This window comes from Oxyura jamaicensis, chromosome 3 (assembly GCF_011077185.1).
Source record: "Oxyura jamaicensis isolate SHBP4307 breed ruddy duck chromosome 3, BPBGC_Ojam_1.0, whole genome shotgun sequence".
NCBI lineage: Eukaryota > Metazoa > Chordata > Aves > Anseriformes > Anatidae > Oxyura > Oxyura jamaicensis.
Window position 1 is genome coordinate 116,966,153 of NC_048895.1, and position 27,177 is coordinate 116,993,329.

General features: G+C 55.0%; 1 protein-coding gene across 9 annotated transcripts in view; it reads left to right on the forward strand.

The window, feature by feature from the left end:
- NCOA1 (nuclear receptor coactivator 1) overlaps positions 1-27,177 on the forward strand; it is a 111,269-nt gene that overhangs the window by 28,571 nt on the left and 55,521 nt on the right. For 5 of the 9 annotated variants that reach the window (XM_035322620.1, XM_035322627.1, XM_035322629.1 and 2 more), the window contains exon 2: positions 22,881-22,983. In XM_035322620.1, coding sequence (XP_035178511.1) covers positions 22,898-22,983 — 86 coding nt within the window. In that variant the 5' untranslated portion in view covers positions 22,881-22,897. Of the gene's footprint in view, positions 1-299; positions 315-2,535; positions 2,574-4,775; positions 5,290-5,806; positions 5,819-9,461; positions 9,472-22,880; positions 22,984-27,177 lie in introns of those variants that run through there. The other 4 variants (XM_035322624.1, XM_035322625.1, XM_035322621.1 and 1 more) reach the window with 4 other exon arrangements.

Genomic DNA, 27,177 nt, shown 5'->3' on the forward strand with positions numbered 1-27,177 from the left:
TACGGCTTCCCCGTTCCTCCAAGGCAACGGGTGCTTTCCAGCAAAGGCAGCCAAAGGGTTAAGCAAGAGCAGGAGAGGTTCCAAGACTGCAAAGAGTAGAAAAACTGGAAATATCCCCTCTACAAAAAAAAAATAAAGAAAGAAAAAGCTTTGCTTTGCAATAATTCCCCCAGAAACTCGATTTTTGAGCAGCTGATCCAGGTTTAGTCTTCTTTGGTTTGTTCAAGGGTGTGGAGGAGGCAGGGCGTCCACCTGGCTGTTGGATTTGGGGGGGGGAATTTCAGCTCTCCTGCGTTTTTCTCCTTTCCCCTCGGGTTGTCTCTGTGCAGCCCCGCTCTCAGCGGTCAGCGCTCGGGGCTTTATTTGCGGCACCGGCCTTCGTGGCCGTAGCACCAAACCTTTTTCGTACCCCTCAGTGCTTTCCCCCCCCGCATCCTCCGTGCGTTTTGTCATCTCTTCTCCTGGGCCACCCCAAGCCCAGGGTCCTGACGTGTCCGTGACATCCCACCTCCAAAGGATGCTCCTGGCCGTGATGCCTTAACTAAGCTGCTCTGCACTGGTAGCTGTACGGCCTCTGAGTCCTCCAGGGCTTCCTCTCATGTCTATCTCGTGTTTTCCACCCTTTTTCCTGTATTTTTTAGTATTTGGGCTTTTCAGTTCCCTGGTGAACACAGCTCTGGTGGGTTCAGGTGTTTCCTCCTTGGCTGCTGTTTTCTGGAGCTCTCCATCGTGCGTCTTTCGAGTTTCTCCCTGGGGTTTTCCTTCCTCCACGGCTTTCTGAGGCTTTCTCCCTCTGTTCTTCGGCATCTGTCGCTGGTCAGGGCAAGGAGTCCCACTGGCAACGATTCATCTTCGGGTTCGATGAAGGGAATTGGAAATCCAGGCTCCCTCCTCGAGCAGCAGGGGCAGCGGCGGAGCTCCCAGCTCGGGGTCCCAGACAAAAAAAGAAGGCTCAGCTGGCACGGCGAGGGCAAAACCGCAGCTTTTTGGATCCGCATCAAAACAGGCATTTTACAGCCCAAACGTCTGAAGGTTCCCGTCTTTGGTTTACCGTCCGGTAAAATAACTTCCAGAGCCCGGCCTGGGGGGCGATGGGACGCGCAGACGCGGCGAGCCCCTGTCCCTCCTGTGCCGTGGAGGACACGCGTCGGCTGGGGAAGGCAGCAGGGTGACAGGAGTTTGCATTTTTCCAGGGTGGGTAATTAGGAAATAACGAGCTTGGTTTTCAGCCTTGAGCACGAGGAGGATGGGGGCGAGGACCGTTTCTCTCCGGCCACCCGGAGAGCGCGCGGCTCCTTAGGGGCCAGCCTGTGCGCATCCCCACCTTTAGCCAAACTGGTACTCGTCACCCTGGCCTTGTCCCACGGTCACCTGCTTGCAAGCCCAAGGTGACGCTTGGGGAGCCCTTTTTACAGAATCCCAGAATCACAGGAGGGTTTGGGCTGGCAGGGACCTTAAAAATCGTCGTGTTCCAAGCCCCTGCCCCGGGCAGGGGACGCCTCCCACCGGAGCAGTTTGCCCAGAGCCCCCGGCTGTGGAATAAAGAAGCTGCTTCTGCTCAGAGCAAAAATCCCCCACGGCATAGAGGAGCAAAACGGGGGTCTGCTGAGGGTTTGGGGTCATTTTGGTCGCATTGTGGCTTTTCCTGCCGTGGAACGATAATTCTGTGCCGGGGGAGGCTGAGCTTGGCGGGGCACAGGCAGCCTTGAGTTATAGGGATGCGCATTAGAAACCTGTCTGAATTAAGAATTCCAAATAAAAAACAATAATAATAATAAAATTCAGGCAGTGAGCGTATTGCTTTCAACTTTTATTGTTGAAAACCAAACAGAAATCAGGCGTTTCACTTCATTTTTCTCAAACCAGAGTCCGTAGGACCGCTCCAGCTCCGCTTTCAATCCAAACCACGACCCTCATCGCAGCTTCCTCCCCCCTCCCTCCTCCTCATCCTCCCTGATCCATCCCCGCCGGGTGCTGCCCCCGGTGTCCCGTCCCCCCCCCCCCCCCCCCAGCCCCGGGGAGCGGCGCAGAGGAGCCCCCCACCCGGCTCCGGCAGCCCCGCGCGCGGGCGAGCGGCACCGCACGGGGCGAGCGCGGGCACCGCGCGGCCCGGCAAGCTCGGAGCAGGCAGGTAAGGGGCAGGGGGGTTATCACCACCCGGCACCGCCGCCACCCTCAATTTTTGGGGGGGCCGCGAGCGGGGCGGTGGCTGCGGAGGGGCGGCCGCAGCGCGCTCCCCGCCGCGCGAGCTCCCCGCCGCCTCACTTCTTTCAGGCTTTTACGTAACGGCGCGCGAAGAAAGGACGGGGTCCGGCTGCTGCCCGGTGATATTTGCATTTTCCGAAGCTGCCTTCTCCCCTCGGGCGGTTTCTTTTTACCCAGCCAACTTCGCCGAGAGGGTTTCGGGTGCCGCGGCTCCCCTTCGGCGCGCGCCGTTCGCGAATAAAGCCGTGCACCTTGAGAATCGTGTGCGAAGGAGGGAATGACGTGGCTCAGCGGTGACCTTGAAAATCGATGTGCAAATGGTGAAGCCGGAGAGATCTGGCAAGAATTCCTCGCAGCGATTTGCAGAAGTAAGGACGTTACTTGTTGGTTTTTTTTTTTTTTTTTCTTTAAAAGAAAAAAGAGAGTGTTCCTCGTTAAAAGGAAAAATGCTGATTGCTTAACATTTGTTAATCATTGATGGGAGAAGTAGAAGCAGCAGATGAAGTTAATGATCTCACATGTATGAGGGGGGGGAGGGGGGCTTGGGGTTCTCCTTAGCGAAGCCTTGCACAATTCGCAGGAGCTCTTCCCCTTGCTGGAAGTTCGTGGGGGCTGCGCGGGGGCTTCAATTTCTCCTCTTCGTAAAGGCTCCGAAATATTTTTATTGTTTATTTTTTTAAACGGCCCCGTGGAGGCAGATTTGAGGAGGCATCGGATGGCAGAGACGCGCGCCTGCCTTGCTGGAGCGCTCCGATTTCTCACGGCGTGCGCGCGCGGCGAGCTTGGGCAGCCCGAACCCGGGGCTGGGTCTGGAGCTCACGCGCTGCGCCCGGCGGCTCCTCGCCTCGCCTCGGCGCCGTGCCGCGGCTCCAAGCCCTGCCGGGGCTGTGCAAAAAGAGCAGGGGACAAACCTGGGGACCCCATCCCCTGCCGAGACACCCGGCTGTGGCGGTGCCAAAGGCTAACTTGTCGCCGGAGGCACTGCTGCACCCCTCCCACGTGGCAGTGGCAAATTTACCGTTTCCGGAGCTGGCTCTGTCTTTTCTTCCCCAGTTGTTTTGGCTCTGTTGACATCGGTGCCCCACGAAGCGGCACGAGATCGACATCCAGGCAGCGTGATGCTGCTCCTCAGCCTCGCGTCACCCCTGGGCTTTCGGAGCACTTTTCTTTACCCTTTTTCCTCTCCCTGTTACCTACGTAGGTCTTATACGGGGCACCATTGCACTAAAAGAACCTCTTTTTTGGTGAAAAACCTGTGATCCACCCGTTCCCATCCTGGGGCTCACCAGGGTTTACCCTCTGCTTTGTGCCCCCCCCCCGGTCTGGGCATCCCGGCACGCTGCAGGTGGGTCTGCGCTGGTGCCTCGGTGACCCGCTAACCTGGGCGCCGTCAGCCTCTGCCCTGTTTCCAGCCCTTCCTCTGCTGCCTCTTCCTCCTGGCACCTCCACACCCGGCGTTCCCACCCCCGCAGTGGGGCCAGTCCTAATATTTGTGGCTCTCCACAATTCGGAGGGTTCCCAGGCCCTGGATGTGGAACTGGTGGCACGGCTTTGCGTCCCCCGAGCGTGTGACCTTCAGCTCTGCCTCTCGGGGAGGGCAGCCTGGCCTCGGGTGGTCCTGCCTGGGAGGTGGGCAGGGGCTGTGGCATCGTTGTGAGCTCCACGCGGGGTTAGAGAGGATGTGGGGTTCGCCCCGGTGCCGGCTTGGTGCCTAGGGGAGGAACCAGGCACGTTCACCCGTGCTCGCAGCGCTGTCGCCAACCACGCTGGCCCTGACCGTGGTTGCTCCGGTGGCCCCGACCGAAATACGGGGCTTTAAAGCGTGCCATCTCCCCCTGCTTTGGGTTTTCTGCTGGTGACGGGACATCGTAGGGCAGCCTTTGTGCGGGGAGGGTCGGTCATCAGGCGGCGGTAGCTCCCGGCACGCGGAGGGTGCTCACGGTGCCGGCTCAGGCTCTGCTGGGTGTCCTCAGAGACCTTTTTGTTGCCGTGCCCGTGGCAGGGGGTGGCACCGGGGGGGCTCTGAGCATCGAATCCCTTAGATGAAAAGCAGGTGGGGGCCCGTCTGCAGGATCGGAAACGTTTTTAAAACGGGCTCTTCGCTCCAAGTTAATACCAAGGAGGAGGGAGAAGCACAAGGAGCTTTTGCGCCATCGCGGCTGCTCCCGGAGTGACAGCAGGGAGGCGAAGCCGGGAGCTGCGCGCTTCCTAACAACTCGTCAGCCTTTTAAATTGCTCACACTCCGTACCGCGGGCATGTTCGTTGCTTAATTAGCCTGCCTTTCGTTATCCTCCCTGGCAAAAAGCGTCGGGATCCAAAGGTTGTTCAAAGGGCACGAAGTGATGCAATTATCCCCGCTCCTTTTCGCCTCTCCTAACAGGTTGGTCTCTCCGACATCGTCCTCCGGGGGAAAACGCGCCGCTAAAACGTCCCCTGCCACCTTCCTTCTGCTAATGGTTGTTGTTGCCCGGCCGCCGGCGCAGGCGTTGCTCGCGCTGCCGAGCGCGGCGGTGGTGTAAGCGCCGTAATTGTCCCGGCCGCGCACCGGGAGCGTGGTTAGGAGGTGAAAATCAACGTAATTTCCAGCGGTGCCTCTCCTCGTGGCAAATTGTGGCTGGGTGCGAGGCTCGCTCCCTCCCCCGGGCGCTGCTTCGCCACCCTGGGGCTTCGTTAGCGAGCGGTGCTCGGCGCCGCTGGGTCCCTGCTGGTCCCCGCGCAGCCCCAGCCCTCCAGGCGCCGCCGCGTTTTTTTCCCTCTTTACGCCTGCTGCAAATGAAGATCTCTTCAGCCAGCAGGGCTGCAAGACGAGGGGATTGGCTGGAAACCCTAATTATCAAGACTGCTTTTAATTAAACGCGGAGCTTCGACCGTGAAAGTAAAATCTTGGGGACGCGAGGCGCTGCGGGCTGCGTGCCTCCCGGAGAGGGTGCCTGGGAGCGGTGAGCGCGGCGCGGGGCCGGATCCCTGCCACAGGAGCTGGCTCTGGGCTCCGTGGCGGTGCTCAGCACGCCGTCAGGGGCTGGACGCCGCCTGTGATCTGCGCGAAGCAGCCCGGCCTCCTCGCTGTATGTCTGCTGCACAAGGTAGGCTCGAAAAGTTCGTCCTCTCCCGCCCGATTTTGGCAAATCGGTGCCGGCCGCCTTCCTGCTCAGCTCCCAGCTCCCCAAACCAGGGAAGGAGCCGGCTGCAGACCAAGGGAGGGCCGTGTCTCGAGGGGGAACTCCCTCATTTCGGACACGCTCGGCGAGGCGAGAGGGAGGGCTCCCTGTGCCTTGCCTTCGGCTCCTGAGCTGGCCGGGTAGCTGTCAGCTGCTCTGGCGATCCGTCCCCGTGCTGATTTGCTCTCCGCCGTTCCGTGGATCGTGGCTGGGATTAGCACGTCCGTACGGAAGGGGGAGGAACGCGTTGCGTGCATGTGTTTTATAATTTAAAGTGAATTAATTACGGTGTGACGCCGCGTGTGCGAGCCGCTGGGTGTGTGTGCGGCGGTGCCGGGGCACCCGCTGGCCGTAGCCGCGTCTCTGCTGAGTTTTTCTCTGCGGGCTGAGTTTTTTCGGGGCTGCTGTTACCCACCCGGAGGGACATTTACTTGCGGTCGGGCTTCCCCCTCGCGTTGGCCCTCTGCTTTTTGAGGGCTGGAAAAGCACCTTTGGAAAGCACTGCCCGGCGCTGCCGAGGGAGCGTTTGTGCAAGCTGCGAGTCCTGGAGGCAAACGGGCAGCGGGGCTGCGCCCAGAGGCACGGGGGCGACTTCAAAGCACGGGCGGAAGAGGTGTCCGGGGAGGATTGTGGAAAGGGAGCAGGCGTGGGGCGTAGCACCGCCGCTTTGATGCTCTCCAAGTCACTCTGCGCCACGCTGCCTACTCCCTGCCCTATTAAATCATCCCCGGGGCGGATGGATGGAAGGAAGGAGCTGGAAGCAGGGCTGGAAGCTGGAGGCAAGCGCCGGCGTCGCTCACGGAGCCCACGGGATGCCCTGGGAGAGCAGGGCCACGTCCAGCCGGCACCCAGGCAAGATCCTCGAGGCTCCCGGATCCGCTGCTGCCATCTGCCTGGTTGGGGGGGTGGAAAACGAGCCGGTCTTGGCTGAAACCGGGAGGAGCAGGGGGAGCATCCCGGCAGGCAGTGGCTTCAGGGGAGGAAGCGGCAGCAAACGGAGACGGGCGCGGGGACGGGACGCTGCCCGCCCGCTGCCGAGACGCGCTCAAGCAGCAGATGGCTTCCAAAAATAGCGAGTCCGACACTTGGTGGGCACTTCCACGTCAAGCAGGGGTAACCTCTGCAAAGTGCCGAAGTTCACGGTGCCTTTCTTCCCCCCAACTCCCCACGCCGCGTTCCCCGCCGCCTTGTTTGCCCCTTAATTAGCTTGCAGCTCGCTGGGTTTGTAAGGACCTCAGGGCAGGGATCCTCCTGTCTTGGAGGTGTGTGCTGTGGCTGGGAGCGCGAGGAATAGAGGATTAATAACGATGTAACGAGCTCCGGCTTTGTCTCCCTCGTGCAGCTGTGGGGTTTTGTGTTTTTTTTTTCCCCTTTTTCCTCCATATGGTTAGTCGAAAATATCAGCTGAGAGGAGAGGGAGGTGTTCCGAGATCCAAGCCTTACACAAAGGAAGGTAACTGAGGATGGGGGGGGAAAGAAATGCGCTTTTGAAGCGGCGTCTCCTCCAGTATGTCCACTTCTTCTCTCCCCAGCCGTGCGTTTCATCCCTCCTTAGCCTGCTTTGGCTTCCCCTGCGTCGTGATAGCTGCTGGCCTGCGAAGCTCGCAGGCGGAGGAAGCACCTCGGGGGGCTTGCAGGGCAGCGGGGTGACCTCTGCCTCCAGCCTGGCCCCAGGACATCACCTGGGGCCGGTAAATGGAGGCTTCGTGGAGACCCACCCACGTCCTGCAAACGCAGAACTGAACTGGGCAGAAACCCAGAGCCCCGCCGCCCGTTTCGGTGGTAGCAGCAGGCAGGCAGCAGCCGGGCTCTGCCCGCGGAGCCGAATCTCTGAGCCCGACCCGAGCGTTCTCCTTCTCCTGAGGCAGGTCCTGGCCTGCCCGTGCCCTCCGACACAGCGCTGCGTGGCCCCCGGCGCATTCCCCGAGCGCTTCACAGACTCCTCCGGGCAGCGGCCGCCTGGTGCGATGGATCCCCGGCCGTGCCCGGGCCCCGTAGGTATTGCTCTAAAGCAGATAGAAGCCGAGCTGCCTCCTCATTTATGAACTGGTGTCGCTCGCGCTTCCGCGAGTTTCTAGAAACCCCTTTCTTTTTGTACTCCGCCTACTTAGAGATGCCTGAATATTTGTAGTAAGCAAGAGCAAGCAGCTGCGCTCCCGAGACTTGCTCGGGCATTTTCCTGCTCCGCCGCAGCTCCCGGCTCGCCTGCCCGGGGAGCAGCAGGGGGACCGCGCCATGCTGGCTCGGGAGCGCCGCGCCGGGCTCAAGGTAACGAGATCTTGGCTCCGCGGGGCAGGGCTCAGCCTCGTGCGGGTCGCGGGGTGGAGGTAGAGGTGGCCGGGGCCTCATCCTGCTCCCCGTGGAGGCCTCTCGGTGGGGTACCAGCCAGAGGGAGGGGGTTTCTGCTGCGGCACACGGTGGAGTTGGGGCGGTCGCTTTCTGGAGCGAACAATTCTGAGGTTGCTTTCAGAGAAGTAGAAATAAACCTTTGGTTGTCTTCTTCCCAGGGCAGGATCCCTCTCCGATCAGGCTAACCGGTCCCTTACCTCTTCCGCCACACTCCCTGGGGAATTCCTGGGCAATTTTGCCTTTCCCTGGTCAAGATTCATCAACCCGGCTCCTCTTGGTTTGAGGATCTCACCCTCCGCAGACCCGCCGAGGACGCGATGTGCGGTCCAGACCTGCTCAAATCGAGCCGCTTCTCCTTTCCGCCGGGGTTCGGGCAGGCTGTCCGCGCTTGGTTGTTTTAATCTTCTCCTTTCAAATCCCTTTAATCGCTTTGTCATCCGCCGTGCTCTTTTATGACCAATTGTTGATACCGTTCTGCTGAGAAGGTGATCTCAGCTGTGCATAATTCTCTGTTTGGTTAGCTAATTACGCGCACATAGCTCCTGATGCTGCCTCCAGACCTGAACCCTTCATTCTCCGCGCTCCGCTGACCGTGGCCAAATAATCCACGAGCGCTGCTCTGCCCTAGCTGCATTTTGCGTAAGTTCACGTGCGGTATCTTGCTGCGGATTATCGCCGTCTCTCATTAACGCGAAGTCTTTAAAAACCCAACCACAGCACCCCCAAATCCAGAGAGGTGCGGGATGAGCCCCGCGGGCAGCACCTGGGGTTACCTCCCCCCGGGGCTATCGGTCGGGGCTGTGTTTGGCCGCGTTTCGTTTTGTTTCCTGCCCGTATTCAAGTCCCCGGCTTGCTTCATAATCAGTTTTCTGTTCTCGGGGATGCTTGCAGCTCTTCCGAATCTCGTATTGTATGCAAATTTCGATAGCTCTCTGATCCCTAATTAAGCTATTAAATACAAGAAGGCTTAGCAGATATCCTGCGAGCACGCCGGCAGCTCCCTGCTAGCGCCGCTGGGCGATTCGCCGGCTCCTCGGCGAGGGGCCGAGCGCTTTGCTGGCCGATGGGAGAGGAGCTCGTGCCCAGACCACCACGATCCATGGGAAGGGCTCGGCTCGGCCCTGCCCAAAGCCCAGAGCGCAGCCCTGATGTGATCTGGAGGCTGTTTGCACCTGACTTGTGCTCTGCTCGAGGCGGAGACGGAGCACGACGCACCGCGCGTCGCCTGCCCGCGCTGCTGCGGCTCGGGGACGTCGCTCTAACACCGGTAATCCAATTAGCCAGGAGTTCCTGCGCCTGGATCCTCGGGCGCCTTCCACAAGGGTTCGGCTTTATTTTGAAGAGGCTGCTAATGCTTCATTTCTTAAGCTGCATTCTCCTTTGTGCGCGCTTTTATTTCTTTCGGTATCTCCCTCTACAGACTTTCAAAAGATTGACTTTGCGCAGAAAAGAAACCAAATTCACTGGCTTTTTTTTTTGATTATTATTATTCTGTCTCACTAATGGCTTCTCTCTGTTTAAAAAGCTTCAGCACAGCACTTAGCTTGTCTGGCTGATGCGGTTGGTTCCGTGAGGGTGGGACGTTAACGGCGAGGGTGAAGCACTTGGTTGCTTTGATGGATTGTTTGCTTCGGTCGCGGGCGAATTAATGGACAGGGGTAAGGTGCTGGTGAGGGAAATGCTGCGCTGGGGCACCGCTGGAGGGGGATGCTCCCCGCCGTGAGCATTGTCAGGACCTCTGGGGAAAGCAAAGTAGAGGTTTGTGTCTTCTAAATGCGAAGGGTAAAAAAAAAGCCTTTTGCAACACGAATTTGTTTCAATACTCGGGACGCGCTGAGCGGGCAGGACGTAGCTCACGTCGTGGAGCTGAGCTGAAATCCCAAGTTCTGGACTCGCCAACAACCCAAGGGGCTACCCAAGGGCTACCAATTACGGGGAGGCGAATGCTTTGCTCCAAAGGTGCGCCCATGCCACATCGTGGTGGTAGCTGGAAAAGCAAGGGACCACCTCCGGGTCCTCCTGGTCCCCTCCTGCCCCAACAGGGCCACCCAGAGCTGGCAGGGGCTTACATCGCGGCTTCCAGTCCGTAACTGGAGGAGGGAGGCGAAGAGGCACACGCACAAATTCACCCGGTCCCGTCGCGGCGTCCCCGTGGGAGTCGTGTCCCCGTGCTCCCGAGGGACCCTCCGGGCTGGGGGGCACAGGGACCTCCAGCTGGCGCCTCTGTGCATCTCCATCGGGCTGCTGGGTGTCGGTGTGGTACCAGAAGGACGTCGATGGGTGGCTTTGGGATGGAGAACAGGGCCCAGAACCCACAGGGCTTCTCCTCAATGTGGGGAAGGACTTGAGGGCGCGGATGGTTACCGCAGCGGCAGGTCTAGGCAAGCAAGGTGCTGTCCCAGGGGCACGTTTGGCCTCAAGCTTTTCTAAAGCTTGGCTTCAGCAATCAGAACCAGATATTTTTTTCTTCTTCTTCATAATTCTGTGTTTTAAAAAAACGTGCGTTTGAGCATTCTTTTATCTTTTAGCCAAATCTTAGAGATGACCGACACTCGGCTCCTTATCGCGGGCGGTTAAACCAGGATGATCTCCCTGCCTCCTCTGCTAATCCCGAGATAATGAGAGATCAGGCAGGATTTAATTAGCAATGCTAACTCGGATGTTGTAGAAGGCTAGCGATCAATGGGTTAAGAACATATTCTTTAATATTTTTATTTCTGGTGTGCTCGCCGCGGCTCGGTTAGCTTCGTGTTACACGAGCTCTTCGGGCTGGCGCCTTCCAGACTTCTTCCATGGCAGGCAGCCTGCAGCTCGCCTCGTTAGGAGCGGAGCTGTCGGTCAGGAATTTAGCATCACATCTAATAAAATTGATTAATTTATTCACAGGGAAGCCACAGCAGGCTTTTCAAATGAGCTCTGTAGCGCACGCCTTTGTTTTGGTAAGCACAAAATTCTCCCCGGCGGATAAAATGTCATCGTTTTGGAGACGACGCGGGAAGAGTTTTTCCTCCGACTCCTGCTTTCCCTGAGCGCGCAGACTCCCGAGGCTTGGGACACGGAGGCTTGTCCTCGGCCTCCTCAGCCTCTGGAGGACGTGTGTTGGCTTGGCCACCCCCGTGAGCGAGGTGGCAGCAGGCGGCACCGTCTTGAGGGCCCGTCCAGTTGGGGAGCGCGTTGCGGCTGCTCCCCCAGGACGTCCCCGCTGTTTCTCGCCGTGGCTCTGGCTCTTGGAATATCCCGAGTTGGAAAGGACCCATCAGGATCATCGCTGATCCCGTAAGGATCCCATAAGGATCATCGTTGATGATCGTTGATGATCCTTATGATCCTCTTGGCATTGGACATCCGTTGATGATCCTCTTCGCGTTGGACATCCGGGTTTGGTTCTTCATGGCTCTAGGAGGAGCCTGGCTGCTGCGCTCGGCAGGGCCATGCTGAGCTGCTCCGTGCCATCGTTCTCCCCGGGGATGTGGTGTTGGTGGGACAATTCCCATCCCTCTGAGACAATCGGGTGTCACCTCTCAGGGTTACACCATGCTCTGCTTCCTTTGGCCTGGCTGCCTCGCCCTGCTCTCTCCCAGAAACGACTTCCCCGACAAGACTTCCCCATGGAAAATCTTGCACTGCCCCTTTTCCCCGAGTCCTCTCGCGTTTTCACAGCTCTGGTTTGTGGTCCTCCTCATTTTGGCCTCCCTCTCCAAGAGGAAATGAACCTGGAGAACCCCAGGGGAAACAAGAAACCCGAGAGGAGTCCCAGAGGGGGCTTAGGAGGAGCAGTCGGAGAAGGAAAATGGAAAGCAGAGGTCGTGGCTATCGGCAGGCTGTTGGCAGGGATTTCTGTCACCTGATGCTGGTGGCGCCCGTGAGTGTGCTGCTGGTGGGGACGGCAGGAGAACAGAGGGGAAGTCCGAAGTGTTTGACTGAAAGTAGGGCACATGCGATCGAACGAAGAAGGAGCAGAAGCAGAAGCGAAGAAGGTGACGTTCCGGCAGGTGTGGCAGCCTCCTTTTGGCTTTCTTCAGAGGGCAGCTCCGAGGTTAGTCATTGAATTTGAGGTCCAGCCCCCCCAAAACTCTGCTTCTTAGCATCTCTGGTCTCGTTAGCAGCTGTAGCGTTGAGTCAGCAGATGGTGTCTGAGCCACCAGGCCCCTTGTGATGTCCAAAGCTCCTCTCGCAGACCCGGAGGCACGGCTTAACGCCCTGCAGGCGCTCCAGGCGCTTCCCCCACCGGGGACGCTCCGCGCTCGGCGCCAAAGGACGCAGCGGGAACTCTCGGGGGGGGGTTTGCTGGGCTCACAGCTGAAGCTGGCCCTGATGAAGGCAGGCGTGGCAGGCATCAATCGCTGGGTCTCAAGGAGGAGTTTCGGTTTGTATCGCTGCAGCGTGAATGCTAATTAAACACGCTTTGTGCTCCAGAGGGCTGAGTGGCTTGGCAGCTGTCGGGGCTGCTGTTTGGCACCGTTCCTTCCCCAAAACGTGTGCTTCTGATGCACGGGGGTGCTGGACGACCGTCGCTGGTATTACTTGGCTCTTACCAGCAGTGTTTGCCGGCAGCTGCCCGCTGGAGTTCCACTTTTAGCGACTTGAAGCAACCGCCTCCCATGTATTTTTGCTGGAAGTCTCAAATTTGTGACTGGGGGACGTTACCGCCGTCGCTGTAGCACGAGGGAGGCCCCGGATCGAAGCTGAAGCTTCTGAGTGAGCTGATGGCATCTGTTCATTTCTGCTGCCGAGCCCTTGCCCCTCATTCTTTAATCCACGCATCCGAGGTAGCTAAGGTATGGAAGTACAGAATTCAGTGAGAAAATCAGAGGTGTGTGTATGTACGTAGATACAGGGAAATGAATAAATCCTGCGTAGTTTGGGTAGAAGGGACCAAATCCCCACTAGAAAAGGACCACAGCCAACACGACATGGAGTCTGAATCCCCAGTTTGCTCCTTAAATAGTTTTTCCAGCTCCGTCCTGCTCCTGGTGTCAAAGCTGCTGAGGCCAGGGCAAGCTGAGGACTCGCAGCTCGGCCACACCACTGGCCAAGCGCCTCCTCTGCTGGCCGGGGCTCCCGTAACGTGTCCCAGCTCAGGATTTGTCCCTGCGTTGCTGCTTGCAAGCCATCGCGTAACCCAGGTGGGCTCCCGGTGCTTCTTACAAAGCCGCGTGCGCTCGCGCCGCCGTTTTAATTTGAGTTACATGAGAACCTGATGTATTTGTACGTTCTGCCAAATAATTTATTCTCCCCATAGAGAAAATTGTGTAATTGCAAAGTGTAATTCACAAACGTAATATGAAACTAAGTGTGTAATGTTCTGTGACTACGGGGGAATTAGTGGTGTTTTTTCCTTTCAGAAGCTGTATAAATTAACCCACTTTTCCTATCAGTTACCGGGAGAAAAGGTTACGCTTCTTGCCGTTCTGTTTTCTGTCTTATCTCTGCTGTAAACATTGCCAAGTGATCCTCGCCGCCTCTGAGACACGAGCAGCTCCACGAGGAAGGATGGCAACAAAACTGTCTCTCCATCTCCGTTCAGGCGAGTCGGGGGCTTTTCATCAGTTTGTGTTTGGGGCATATTTCCATGATGAGGGCAAAGCGATTGAAAAAAACCTTCAGTTTTTTACATTGAAGGAGCAGGGCTCCTTTCTACGCCGGAGAGCAGCGGGGGCAGAGCTGTGTGTTTTGCTCAGCATCCTTCAGCAGAGCTCCGAGCCCTGTGGTGCTGGCAGCAGCGTGACGATGCTCTGCTCCCCCCTAACTCCTCCAAGTCCTGCAGGACTTGCAGCGTCAGGCTCTGGACTCAGGCCTGCCTGGATTTGCTCTCGGTTTTTAAGTTCTGGCTCAGCGCCGAATCCCTCTCATGTTTTAGGGGGGGCAGCCGCTCGTTTTTGTCATCCTGGGATCCAGGGGAGTTTTTGTCATCCTGGGCTGATCGCAGGGAACTTCGTGGCCCTAAAAGGCTGGGTTTGGAGGAAGGGGGCAAAAAATAAAACTGATGAGTGATGCATTATTAAATTGTGCACGCCTAACCTTGACTCACCTTCTCAGAGGGTTTCTTCCATCACATGCTCTCTGACACGGTGCATCCACCTACCTAACCTTGCTAGCAGCCTCGCTGCCTCCCAAATTTGTCACCGCGCATGAAGCAGCCTTGGGGGGACCGTAAGGGTAGAGCAGATGTGACTGCTGCCCCCTGCTCCCCCTCGCCTCTCCCCTCCAGTGTTCGGGGCAGCTCCGAGAGCACGCAGTTAGGAAGAGGAGAGCCTGGGGAAGAAAAAAAAAAAGCGGTGCAGAAACTGCTGGAAAAAATGAGGCTGCTGCACGAAAAGCATCTGCTGGTGCTGTCAGCGCTCGTCCCAAGATGAAAAATAGTTACATCTGAGTTGGACGGCACTGAAGTCCAGATTTTAGGGAGAGGCGTAAACCTCGCAGCATCCCGCATGACCGCGGTCCCCTTTGCCTCTCCTTTTTGCTGTAAATCTGCAAAGGAGGGTCTCTGGTGTGACATTTAGCCCCGATTTTGCCTCGGGGTGGCGTGGAGGCTTGAATGCCAATAAAAATGTGCGTAAACAAAGTCTTGTTGGTTTTCTTCCGTGACTCGGGTGAATTCGAAGCGGAGTTTCCATTTCTGGTCTTCGACTGGAAGGCAGAGGGCAGGCACACGCACACGGACGTGTTCTGGGGTGGGAGACAAGCAGCCCCGCAGCCCCGCTGGCACGGTTCTCCCCTCCCGGGGCCGCTGCGCAGCCGCTAACAGCAACCAAATGTGCGGAGGCCTCTTCTCCGGGTTTTGGAAACGGAGAAGTGCATAGATGCAAACGCTCGAGGAGGACGTGCTGACGCTTGTGAGCAGCCCTCTAATAAGCCAGTTGGTGTGGTGTGGGAAAACAGCTGGTGTAAGGAGAAATTTGAATTTCTATTGGGCTTTTAACGAGTGCAGAAAAACAAAGCGCCTTTAAGACTTGGAGATCTTCAGGTGTTCTTTTAACATACCTGCTCTCAGTAGTCTGCAAGGGAAGCGTGCCGTTGTCCTTCCAAAAAGGCTTTTTACCTGTGTGTCGTGTGGCAGGGGGGAATAATTCAGCTGGTTCAGAGTTATGAGCCATAAAGGTCTCAATTGCAAATAGTTTCAGGGTACTGTCCTACCTGGGCATCTCTCTCTTAAACAGCATTCTCCTTCCCTGGCTCGTTGTGCCACTGGGATGAGCTGGGCTGTCTTGTCTGGGGCTTTGGGTAATCCCACGGCGGCAGCGGGATCCTACCCCAGCTCCTAGTGGGATATCCATCTAGTGGGATGGGGAAAACCATGTCGTTCTTGTTGCTGTTTTTTGAAGTGTAGGCACTCTAATGTCTTAGTGTGTAGACACCATCACTCCTGATCTCTCGAGTCAGCAATGGAAATCCTCTTCTGAGCAGCCACCTCCTGCAGAAAGCCTCTAAGACAGGGAAGTTCAGCAGGAAGCACTTGGGCCAACACATCGGGTCGCTAATAATTAATCAGGAGCATCTCACTGCGCCAGAAACTAACGTGGAGAGATCAGGTGGAAGGCAGCACCTTGTGAAGGCGTAGCTGGAGCTGGTGGGCTCCTGCCCGGGGGGAGCAGCGATGATGAGAGCGGCGTGGGGCAGCGAGTCCTTCCGTGGTTTCTTGTCGTTTTTGGAATGGAGCGGAAGGAAAAGTGGAGTTTTGCATCTTATCCCTGTGACTGGCTTCATTTTGGTGCCTGGTCATTGTGGTGAGTGGTCTGAGAACAGCCTGAAAGGTAAATCCTGGAAAGTTAAGGCAAGTGGCAGAAGCTGCTGGGTCATCATTTACTCGTCTCTGGCACCTTGTGCAAGTCCCCCGAGACATGGCGCTGCTCCCTGGCCCTGAAAGGGCAGCGGGATTCTTACCCAGCTCATTTTCAGCTTTTGGGGTGTTTACTTCTGAATTCCTATTCTCCAGCTGCCTGCCCTGTATTTGCAGTGGTGTCGCTCGGCCTGCCAGGGGACTCGTGGCAGGAGCTAACGCCGAGGCGGCGTGGAGATGCTGGGGCAGAAGTGGGACACGGCGGTGTTAGGAACCCACGTGCTGTGACAGCCCCTGCCCCGCGAGTGCGTGATCTAATTAAGACAGACAACAGATGGCTACGACAAACAGATGTGGGTGAGCACCAGGTAACAAGGAGATGATTGCAATTAGTGTAATAAGCGGCACATCAGTTATCTTGTGTCTGTTGTGTTTTAGCTGAGGCGGGTTTGAAAGAGAGCTTGGGAAAATAACAGAGTGGCATTGTGGATTTCCAGAGGCCTCCTCAGGCATCAAATATTGATTTCCCACAGCTGGATTATTCATTTTTGTAGTGCTGAGGCAGAGCCCTTTCCCACATTTTCCCATTCATTTGTAAAGCAAATTGGCTGCTGGAATTATCCCTAGGCTAAGGGGGAATGACTGCTGTGGGTCTGCGAGCTGCAAATACAATATAGATGATTGGTGTATTAAAATTCACCATTTCTCTAAGCCCTTTGGACCGTTGTCTCTGTAAGGATGATGCTTAGTCTGCAAGGACTTCAATTTATATACATCTTTCCATTTTTTTTGTGCTTTCTGGGTGTCAGACGTAGAGAGCAAGCACTTGTTGAACTGCAGTTGGAGCTGACGTTCGGCTGGCTTGTGCTTTCCTCCTCGAGGAATTCACTTTGATGTTTATATTTCTGTTTGTTTCCATAGACAGAATTACCTTCCGCCACATACGTTCGATTTTTATCGATTGTATGGCCCGTGCTACATTTCCAAAGCAAAACATTTCTTGTGGGTAAAAGAACAAGCGATGGTTGAGCCTGAATTTGGAGAGCAAAGCTCATTTTCTCCGTAGGGTGGTCACAGAGGAGTTTCTAGTGCTCGGAATTAAAATTAGGAGAAGAACCATGAAGGGAGGGTGGGGTCAGTCTCCCGTGTCTCACATTAGTATGCCCTTCATCCTCTCTTGGTCTGCAGAGGACACAGGTCTACCCGGCTCTGTCAGCGAAGGACTTCGGTCTTGCTGCCTCGGCGAGGCTCCAGCAGAGGCTGACCCAGCCGGTGGGCTCTGATCTTGTTCCCTGACAGGAATTCTTCATGTGGTCCTCTTACAGCAAGTGTGGTTAACGTAACCACCATCTTCAGCACTGCCCCATCACCTGTGTGGCTCCTGGGGTGTTCAAAGCACTGGGACGAGTGCACCGAGAGACCTGGGCCCAGCGGGGAGAGCCCAGGCCGGGACCCCCAGGGTGCTGCCGGGCCTGGAGCCCCCGTGCTGTGAGGAGAGGCTGCGAGAGCTGGGGCTGCTCGGCCTGGAGCAGAGGAGGCTCCGGGGGAGCTCCCCCATGGCCGTCAGTACCCGCAGGGAGGTGCGGAGAGGCCGGAGCCGGGCTCTGCTCAGCGGTGCCCAGGGCCAGGCCCAGAGGCCCCGGGCCCAGCCTGGAGCCCCGGCGGCTCCCCCTGCCCCTCAGGCAGCACTGCTGGGCTGGGCGGGTGCCGGAGCCCTGGCACAGGCTGCCCCGAGAGGGGCCGGGGGCTGCTCCTTGGAGAGCTCCCCAAGCCCAGGGACGTGGGGCTGGGCACCCTGCTGGGGCAACGGGGGACAGAGGCACCCAGGGGTGTCCCCAGCCATCCCAGGGGGGTTTGAAGGTGCTCAGCAGGAGCAGGAGATGCAGAAAAGACCTGGGGCCATCCCACCAGCCCTTGTCCTTTCTCCATAAGGCAAACAGCTCTGGAAAACCTTTCTGGGAGGGCTTTGGCAGTGCGAGCCTGTACTCCGAGTCCCCCTGCCCACGGGGCGAGGCAGCAGGTGGGTGCGGATGCACTCGCACGCTTGCTGGGGAATTGAGACCGTGGGCTTTCGCTCCACCGCATCCCCGAGCTGACAGCTTTTATTAGCCTGCTGCCTCGGCAGAGCCGGCGATAATTAAGATTTCTGCATGTCCCACTTATCTCGTAGGAAGGGAAGCAAACACCAGCCCTGCAGGCACCGGGGGCACGGGACGCAGCCAGCAATGGGGACGCAGTGTCTCTATGTGGTGATGTCGGAGCAAGCTGCTCTGCCCCGACACCAAAAGGTGCCCAGCACTCTGTTGTTGGAGGCCGGTGAAAATAAATCTTCATCCATCAGCTCCCTCCTCTTGTGGCCCTAATGATCGCAGGGACACGGGGCCAACGAGGCTATCCTCCAGCCCTCCTGGTGACCTTGAGCTCCTCTCGGTTAGTCGTATCTCGAGATACTGAAGCCTTTGAATTCTGCTCATGTCAGTTGGTCTCAGGTGATGATTTTAATCTCTCCTTGCCTGAATCACCGCGTGGAACGAGGTGCTGATGGGTCCCATCCATGGTCCCACACAGGAGAGCCAAGCTGGCATCCCCGGAGGCTCCGAGCACTGCACCAACATCATCACTGAAATAATAATAATTATTGCAGTAAGGATACAAGGACTGGAGAGGCTGATCACTTGATGTTAAGAAGGGGTGTTCAGGCCAGGATGGGTAATGGCAATGAAGAGAAACCCCATTGTTCGCATTTCCTGGGCTGTGTGATGTGCTCTGGGCGGGCAGGGCTCTGTAAAGGTGAACTCACCACCAACACAAACAGACGGGATTCCTAGAGGAAGCAAACAACTTGGAGATCTTTTGCTGCTGGGTTTTATTTCCACCTTTCTTCCCTGCACCGCTTCGCTCGTCTTCTGCCAAAAACCTGCGGTCTTTCTTATTCAAACTATTCTTTCCAGGTAGGGCTTGATGTCCCAGAGACGAAGGGTCCATCTGTCGGCATCTCGGTGGGGCTCGGGCAGAAGACAGAGGCTGACAGAGGGCTCTCAGGCTGGGGGAGAGACAGGAGGAGACAGGCAGGGAGATTGGGGTAAGGTACCAAGAAAAGAGGATTTCGTTTGAAGGCAGACGTGTCTGCTGCCCAGTGCTGGCGTGGTGGCATATGGATCCAGGGATTTCCCCCCCCCCCCCCAAGGAGTGTTGCACAAAACAGATGTGACATTTGTTTTTGACAACTTCAGCAGCCGAAAGAGCGGGGCTGGAAGTCTCTCCTTTTTTATTTTGTATTTTTTTGTTGTTGGGGATGAGGTCAGGAAAAGAAGTTTGAAAGAAAAAACCCAAAGTAACAACACATGTGGCGGGTTAGCGAGTGACTCACTTGACTCACCCCTCGCTTCCCCGCTAGCCGCATTACGGCTTCGTTGTTTCTCCCGTAATCTGCAGAAGGTTTTTTGTGCATTTTTTTTTTTTCCTTTAAATTAAGTTTTGTTCTGACCCTAGTGCTCGGATTAGCAGCTGGTGATGAACTTGTGAGGGCAACGATATAGATGTATCCTTATGACATTCCGAGTATGCTCTTAATTACCTCTAATTGAGGCTGTGTATGCACAGATGGGTTGTATTTTGCTGATAAATGGGTGTAATGTGAGGGATTTTTCCAAGGCTGGAGTTCTCTGTAGAGCAGCCTACTGACTGTGCCTCTCTCCCGTAGATGTCAGCAGTATTTTATAAGCATTTTTTTGGGGTCAAATTCATCCAAACTGCGGGAAATAAATTTTAGAAAAAGGAAGAATTAAATATCGGTGGTCAGCTCTGTCTTTTTTTTGCTTTCAGTGGTCGTGGGCAAATCAAACTCACGGTTGGTGTTAGTATGACAGCACAAGCACCAAGCCTCAGCAATTCACACACTTTTTTGTTGTTGTTGTTATTTTTTGTTAATATGGAAATTGCGTTCTTGTCAAGATCCCTAAGGTCGTGTTGAAATATTGATGTGGGCTGGGGCTGGAGCCTCTGTGTCCCGGGCGAGCAAGGCTCGTGTCGCTGCGAGGATGTTCATTAGCATCCAAAAAGCAGCAGCTTCTTCAGGTGGACGTGCAGGATCGATGAAGGAGGGGAGAGCGTAGGGTTAGAAATCAGAGGTGGATTCATCTGCACGGCTGTGGGAGGTGACGTCAGCTCTCGTGCTTCTTTTCCATTCCACTCTTCAGCTTTTTTTTCCCTTCCAATTAGTCTCTTTGAGACAAATTGTCCCCTGCGAGCAGATGCAGTGGTGCAGCGGGGTGCTGCCAGCACAAGGAACCAATGCCTGGTGCTGTATGCAGCTCCATGGGGTAAGAACCACCGTGGAGAAGTTCTTGCTCCAGACCTTGCCTGCTGCTTGAGTTTAGCCCTGGTCTAGCTGGCAACGGGGAGCTGCAGTTTGTGTCAGAGGAGCTTTCTTTGCTGCTAAGTTGCAGCGTTGCTCCTTTACACCACTGCTGCAAAATCACTGACTTGCACATCCTAGGACCACGCGTGAAGCTGCAAATTGCAGTGACTTACAGAAAACATACGCTGAACGTTTTGGGTTTGCAACACGAAGCAGATTTGTGTCCGAGTGGTGGGCTGGGGACAGCTGCGGTGTCTCTGGGATGAGGCTCCTTCTTGGAGAGCCAAAAACCTTGCGTCGATGCGGCGCTGGTCGTGGAACAACCCTCGAGCATCCCCTGAGCGAAACAGCAGCGTTTGGTGCAACCCCTTACTGCAGCTCTGGTGGCAAACCTTAGTGACAGCAAAGGAGCAGTTGTTTTACCGGGCAGGTTTGCATCAGGGACAACTCATACAAAGCCTGGAAACCGCTGCCCCTGCTCCCCCCCCCCCAGCCGAATTAATTAGCTTGTTTTCATTGCCGTCATGCTACACTTCATCTGTTTCTGTTTGCTTTCCTAACCGAGCAGAATATTAACATTTTTACAAGAAGTTGGTGTTTAGAAATCAGGTTTCCTGCGAAAATGCCCCAGTGTGGTCTCACCAGGAGCGCAACCCTTGCCCTTGTCCACCAGGGCTCGTGGGGCTCAGCTGCCTATTTTTAGACCAGATTACATTTTTGGCCTGTCCGTCCTGGCAAGTTTTGCTGTAAAATAAACTACTTTTACAATAAAAAGAAACATTGACTGTATTACATCAAGGGCTTAACGCAAGCCAAGGATTTCAGCTAAAGCTGCAATTTTGTCCTTAATTCACCTCTCTGGGGCATCTGGTGGCTCTTGCCAAGGTCACACATCCCAGTGGGACGGTTGCCCCTACCTGCCACGTCCCCGGTCCTAAAGAACGTTTTTTTGTTTTGATTTGGCTGCTGATAATGCGAGATCAGGGCCTGGAGGAGCAGCATGAGTTATCAGGACTCGGTGTTTTGGTGGGGGCAAGTTAAACTTTTAATGTCAATATTGAAGGGTTTTTTGACCTGTGCACGAGGCAGATGTTGACTGCAAGCCATGGAAGCCACCAGGCTGCCGTTTGCTCTGTCTGCTGTGGAAGGAAGGGGTTTGAAAACCCAGAAAAAACTTGTCTGAAAGCTCAGAAACCCCTTCTCACCCCGAGCAAGTGATGCATCACTTCTAGTTTTCCAATCACCAATTTTTAAAGAGTTTGCCTTTTCTCCCCCTCCTATCTATTTGCTTTGGCATCGCTCCTCATTTCAAACACGCCGAATAGAGGGGAATGAACTCGGCCCCGTGGTCACGGCCACCTTCCTGGCATCTGCTCAGGGTTCCTGGCTGTCGACGAGCTGTGGAGTCACCCTGCTCCGCACAGGAGGTGGCATCAAGCGGCGGCGCTGGTATCTCCAAAATCACTTCAGGAGTTGCTCTTGCCTAGGCAATGGTGACGCAGGCATTAGCAGAAATGGCTGCGTGCTGCAGAAAGGGTTTGCTTTCCTTTATTGCCCCTCTGGAAGCACAAATATTCCCCTTATTTTGGAGGAGATGGTTTAAACGCTGGAAGAGATGGGTCATTGGGTCGGTCCAGAGCATCCCTGTCAGAGGAGGCATCCAGTCGCGCTTTCGGGCTGGCTGAATAAAACACTTTGGTAATCTGGGCTGTGGAAGCTGTGAAAGAGTCTTGTAGGGTTTGTTTTACAGCACTTCGTCAATGCTTTAGTGCTCGTTAAAATTCCAGCTTTTGGAAAGCAATGTAAGAAATGAAGGGAATTAAGTTTAATAACTTGGTCCCTTTGCTCCCTACCCACACAACAGAATTCTTGTGTGGGGTCCCGTTACTTTATTCCTCAGGCATTATATCTTCTCACAATGCTAAACACTTGTAAAAATTAGAAAATAAATGAAGAATTTGAAGGGTGGCAATATCCAGAATTGAATTATTGCCGTTGACTGGAAAAAAAATCACTGAACAGCTTCAGGAAAGCAAGAGAGGCAACGTGCATGGCTGATTGCTTTCTGGAGCAGTGGTGTCGCTTGGTTTGATGTCTTGGAGGGGTTTCAGACCTGCAGGAGACAGGTTTGGTCCCTTCTGGGCATCCCGAGCAGGGTGACTGGGCTGGGCTGGGTTCTCAGGTCTTTGGCCAAACCCCTTCAATGCAGCTCAGAGGTGAAGGATCCAGAGAAAAGCCTAAACTGGCCTCCTTGCCCTTACTGGCCTTACACAGTGCTTCATTCCTTGCCCAGCTTTCCCGCAGGCCCCCTTTAGGTTCCTTATCTGACATCTCTTGAAGCTATGCCCTGGAAATTTCAGTAGGCCGTCCGGGCGCTGAGGAGAGCAGGCTAGGAGGTGCCTCATGGAGGGAGAGGCCAAGGGAGGCTCTGGGCCCCTCCAGTGGGTGGGAGGGTGCCGTGTCCCGCCGTAGATGGGTCATTTAGGAGCTCTAATTAAAGCCCAGGCCCTGTGCTTGGGGAAAAGGAGGTGTGGGGTGAGCCGGGATGTGGATACAAGGCAGGTGGCAAGGCCTCGGGAAACCCTGAGGCAGGAGGAGATGGCGCCGGGGCTGAGGATGTGTTAAAAGCTAAAAGGCAACGCTTGCAGGAAGAGGAAAGAAAACAAAAGGGATGAAATGCGTGCGTGTAAACAAAGCCCTTGGAAAGGCCAGGAAGCCCAAACCCGCAGGGATGCAGGGAAGAGCTCAGGCTGTGGTGTGGTGGTGCTGGTGCTGATGGTGTATGCTCGCTTGGCCAAATGGTGACCGAGGGACACCAAAAGGAGGGTAACGTGACCAGTTGGCTTCTCTTCACACCTTTTCCTTCACAAACTGCCGAAACGAGGCATAAATTCAATCGGGACAACTTGCGTTGGGTCGATTACCTCTCCAGAGGTGGTTTGGTTGATGTTTTCTGGTGCTGCCATGTCGGGACCAACCCTGCGTCTGCAGAAGCCTTGTCCTGACCCCTTCTCTCTTCATTCCCAGGTGCAAAGTAGGTCAACATGAGCGGCCTTGGGGACAGTTCAACGGACCCTGCCAACCCTGACTCGCGGAAGAGGAAAGGCTCGCCCTGCGATACGGCCCAGAGGTACGTGTGCCGCTCCGGATCCATCCCCTGCCCCGGCTACTTTGTCATTCTGATGGCGTCGTTTGGTCCCGTCTGCTCGAGCAGATGGAGCCGGGTTTCAGCCACTCGTAAACGTTCACACTTCCCACCAGAACTTCGCTTTGCTTTTATCAGTGGCTGCGGTGGAAGATGGAGCATGATGGAAATGCAGCTCCCCATCTGCTCTGCTTGTTGTTAGGTGGCAAATGATGATTAGAGAGTTGTTATCAAAGTTAATGTATTGATTTTATAAATTGAGAGCACTCGATCAAGTGGAGGAGCATCAAGAAAGCTTTTTCAGGGTAAGTTTCAGGCAGATACTTCTATAAAGGGCAGTAGTGAGGGCTGCAGATCATCCCAAGCCTTCTGCCTCTTCATGCCAGATTCCCAAGAAATACCTATAGTGTAATATTCAGAAACTTTGGTGGAGATCCTTGTGCTCCGTGGTGCAGTTAGGAAACAGCTTCCTCCTGAAATATTTTCATTTGTCTGCCGTAGCAGACTGCTTCGAAACTCCGCTCGCTGCGGAAACGCACCCTTTGCTAATGACTGAGCCTTCACGTCCCAGCTACATTGCCAGCTGAGTTAACATTAACAAGTCCTAGATCCACACGAGTGAGAGCCAGGCTTTTGCTGGCTCTGTGAATCCTGTGCATCTTTTTTCCATTGCGATATCATCTATTAGTAAGGATGAATTTACAGCGCTGCTGCTGACTGTGCCTCTACAGCCTGTTTGCTCGTCGTCACAGAATATTGATGTACTGAGCAAACTCTGGGTCTATTTTCTGTCAGTTATAGCTCTACACAGTATGGCAGACAATAAGTGCAAAGGCTACAGGGTTCCAGTAGAATAAGGGAGAGAAATATTAAGTGGTTGTCTGAGGATTTCTGTTTATTGCAGTTTTTGGTCTTCACATCTCTCCTCTGTAGAGTTCACACACCTCCTCACAAAGCCTCTGTAGTTCATGGCTGAGCTGTGCCATTATAATAAGTAATTGCAGAACACGTTGTGATAGCCCTTGAGGTATCTGCCTTATTCCTAACAAATGCTGTAGAGATCACGTGAGATATTCCCCATTTCTGGCTGAGTCACTTGAATCGGTGCCTGTTTGAGTCAGAGCTCTGCAGCCCTCGCTGCTGGCTCCAGGCTGCTCTCGGGGCTGGTCCCCACCCTGGGACAAAGCCCCCGTGCCTCGAGTCCCCACAGCTCTGCCATGGGGAGTAAGGTGGGCTCACATCCCCATTGTGAAGGACCTGCTCTGGATACACAGGCACGCACACCTGGTCTTTGTCTGATCTGCCTTTGGGAAACGAGTCTCTTGTGTTCGGTTTTCACACCACTAAGCACCCCGAGAAGAGACATCAGAAAGTTTTCCAGATGTGCAGGGTGAGGAACAAACTGATCGTAGAGAAGCAGAGACTTTGGGATGAAGGATTCTCCTTCCTTGTCCAAGCACAATTCTTTGCACTCACAAAGCACCTGAAAGTCTTTGTAGAAGCCCGAAGCCATCAAGCAGCAGGCAGTAGAGCATGAGCAAGACCAAGAAGTCCTCTCCTGTGCTGCCTTTTGATTTCTTCAGGAAAGGAGATCTCCCAACTCACTGGGCAGGGACCTCGTCCTCCCGAAGTCCCGCAGGCTGCCCAGAGTCCCTTCGTAACGTGGTCTGGAGCAAAGCGAACTTCAAACCTCCTTTGTTAAAACCAGGAAGGTTTAACTGTTGCTTTTGATGATAATTCAGAGTCATAAAGAACAGCCCACTGCTGTAATATTCTCATGATGCCTTTATGTAAGGAAAATTGGCCAATTCTCCCTCCTACAATTCGAAAGTTGCCACAGCAACAGCGACATTAAGGGTTTTCATGAAATGAGCTCACCCACAACAGAGGGATTTTTTTTTATTTTTTTTATTTTTTTTTCCCTGCTATTTCTTTTCGGTTCGCGAGGCGAGCTAGGAATTAATTTGACCTTAACTAAAACACTCATTCAGCTCCTGCGAGGAGCATTTGCCTGCCCGTGGCTGGGTAGATCCTGAGCACTTGGCGGCGTGACTCAACGCCGGCACGCTCGCTTCCGTCCCGCATCCGCGCCACTTCGCTCGGGCTTTGCAATCGTTTCGCTCGCTTTTCCTTCGCTTCTGCTGCTCCGCTTAGGGATTCTTCTTCTGTTGGCACCTCGCCTCGCTTCTCTTTTTGGTAATATCCAAAAAAAAAAAAAAAAAGCAAAAGCGCTGCTGGCCTCTTTACAGCACGTTCTTGGGAGCTGGGTGGCAATGGGAGCAGCGCGTTCGGTATGAGCAAGGAGGGGGCAAGGTGACACTTTTCGGGTAGACCCATCCCTTCCACATATATCCCAGTCCCTGCCAAGCACGTTAGGTCCCTCGAGGACGTGTGACTGGGCACAGCTTGGTGCTTTCCGTGGTGTAAATGGGTCGCTTTGGAAAGCTCGCCTTGCTCTGCAGCGCTGCCTGCGCTGACGCCCACGTACAAGAGGCTGAGGTCGTGGTGGGGACCCATTGCTTGTGCACCAGTTGGGAATACAGCCTGCCTCACAGCCCTGGAGCTGGCCGGGCTGCCTGCGAGGCCTTGGACCCCACAGGATTGGGAAGGAGGAGCTCCTGAGGTCACTGCAGGGGAGTTTCCAGGTGTTCCCCCATGAAGGGTCTTCACCGTGGGCTCCACAAGGCCGGTGACCGGAGCAGAAGCACAGCTCGTTCCTCCATGCCCTGCAGCTGGCTTTGCCTCGTGGATGATCATTCTTTTCTTTTACGGTTCTGCTGCTCCACTGGGTGCTTTGGGTGCAAACCATTTCTCTTGCCCCTCTCAGCAGTCGTGCCACGTGGAGGGCCAAGGGGAGGAGGAGGTCAAGGTGACGTAGGAGGTGATGGGAGGCTCGCCGTGGCCTGCAGTCTTCAGATACTCGCACGTGAGAAAAACTTCAAGCAGCAGCAAAATACCCGAGTGGCAGAGCCTGCCTGTTAGGCCTGGGTATTGAGCTAACAAAATGGCTGGAATTAAGGAAGAATAAGGAAACTACCACGTAGGCTACCCAGGGAGCTCCTTGCAGGGGAGGGCCAGTGTTGTCTCTCTCATTCTGGACAGATGTCATCACCCAGAGTTATCAGGGGATGGTCAAGGTCCTGATGCCTTGCACTTGCTACACGCCCCTGTTGGCAGATAAAACAAAGCAGGCCTCTTCATGAAGCCTCCAGCTTCTAGCAGAGCTCATTTCATCCCATAACACACGTCAGAGCCCATCCGTGATGGGATCCAAATTCCCCCTGGAACTGGGCTTTTGATTCGGCTTGGGTAAGTAGCATTTCCTGGCAGTGCTCCACGTCCCCCTTGTGGGGCAGAGGGGCTTCGGAGGACCTGCCTTGTCTTCTGGAAACTCTACTTTGGCCTCTCTGAGGCCAGAACCATCCCATCGTGCCACGAGTACCTCACGTGGTACGTCTTGTCGGCGTAATGTTCAGGCAGCGATTTATAAGATACCTTTCAGACAGCGTGTCCTGCGGAACTTACAAGGAAGATCAGGTGGGATATTGAAAAAAAAAATCAGATAAAAGGCGTTGGAAGGTGGTATGGAGCTGGGGTTGGCCTTTGGAGCTGTCCTCATTTCATCAATAGTTGATACGGAGGAAGGTGCACTAGGGGAAGTATCTCCGTTTGTCTTTCCCGTATGCACAGCTGGTTTTGGTGACCTTGCTGCTTTTAAACTCTGTGGCAAAGGGACATGTCGCAGTGTCCAGGGTGGATTTCATGCTGGCCATGTTCTAGCAGGTGAATAATTTGTCCTCAGAATGTAGAAATAGTGATGGGAGAGTGCTGGGGCTTCTGCACTGGCTTTGGGCTAAAAAAAAATAAAATAAAAAGCTGTTTTCAGTGACCTCATGAATATTTTCCGTCTCCCCCTTGCCGCTGTGACATCGTTGCTGGGGTTTTCACTTCGGGGATCTCCAGTGGGTGTTGTCAGCCTTTAGGTGTCAGTTCAGGATTTAACTTTGCGGCAGCTGGAGCAGTGGCTTGAGCAAAACAAGAGGCACTGTAGACTTGTAACTAACCTGGAGGGAAAGGCGGAGTCCTGGATGTTACGGGACTGGGCTGGGACATACGTGTCTTCCCTGGCCTTAATTTAGAATATTTTTCTACATATGGGACCAGACAAAGGCCTGAATG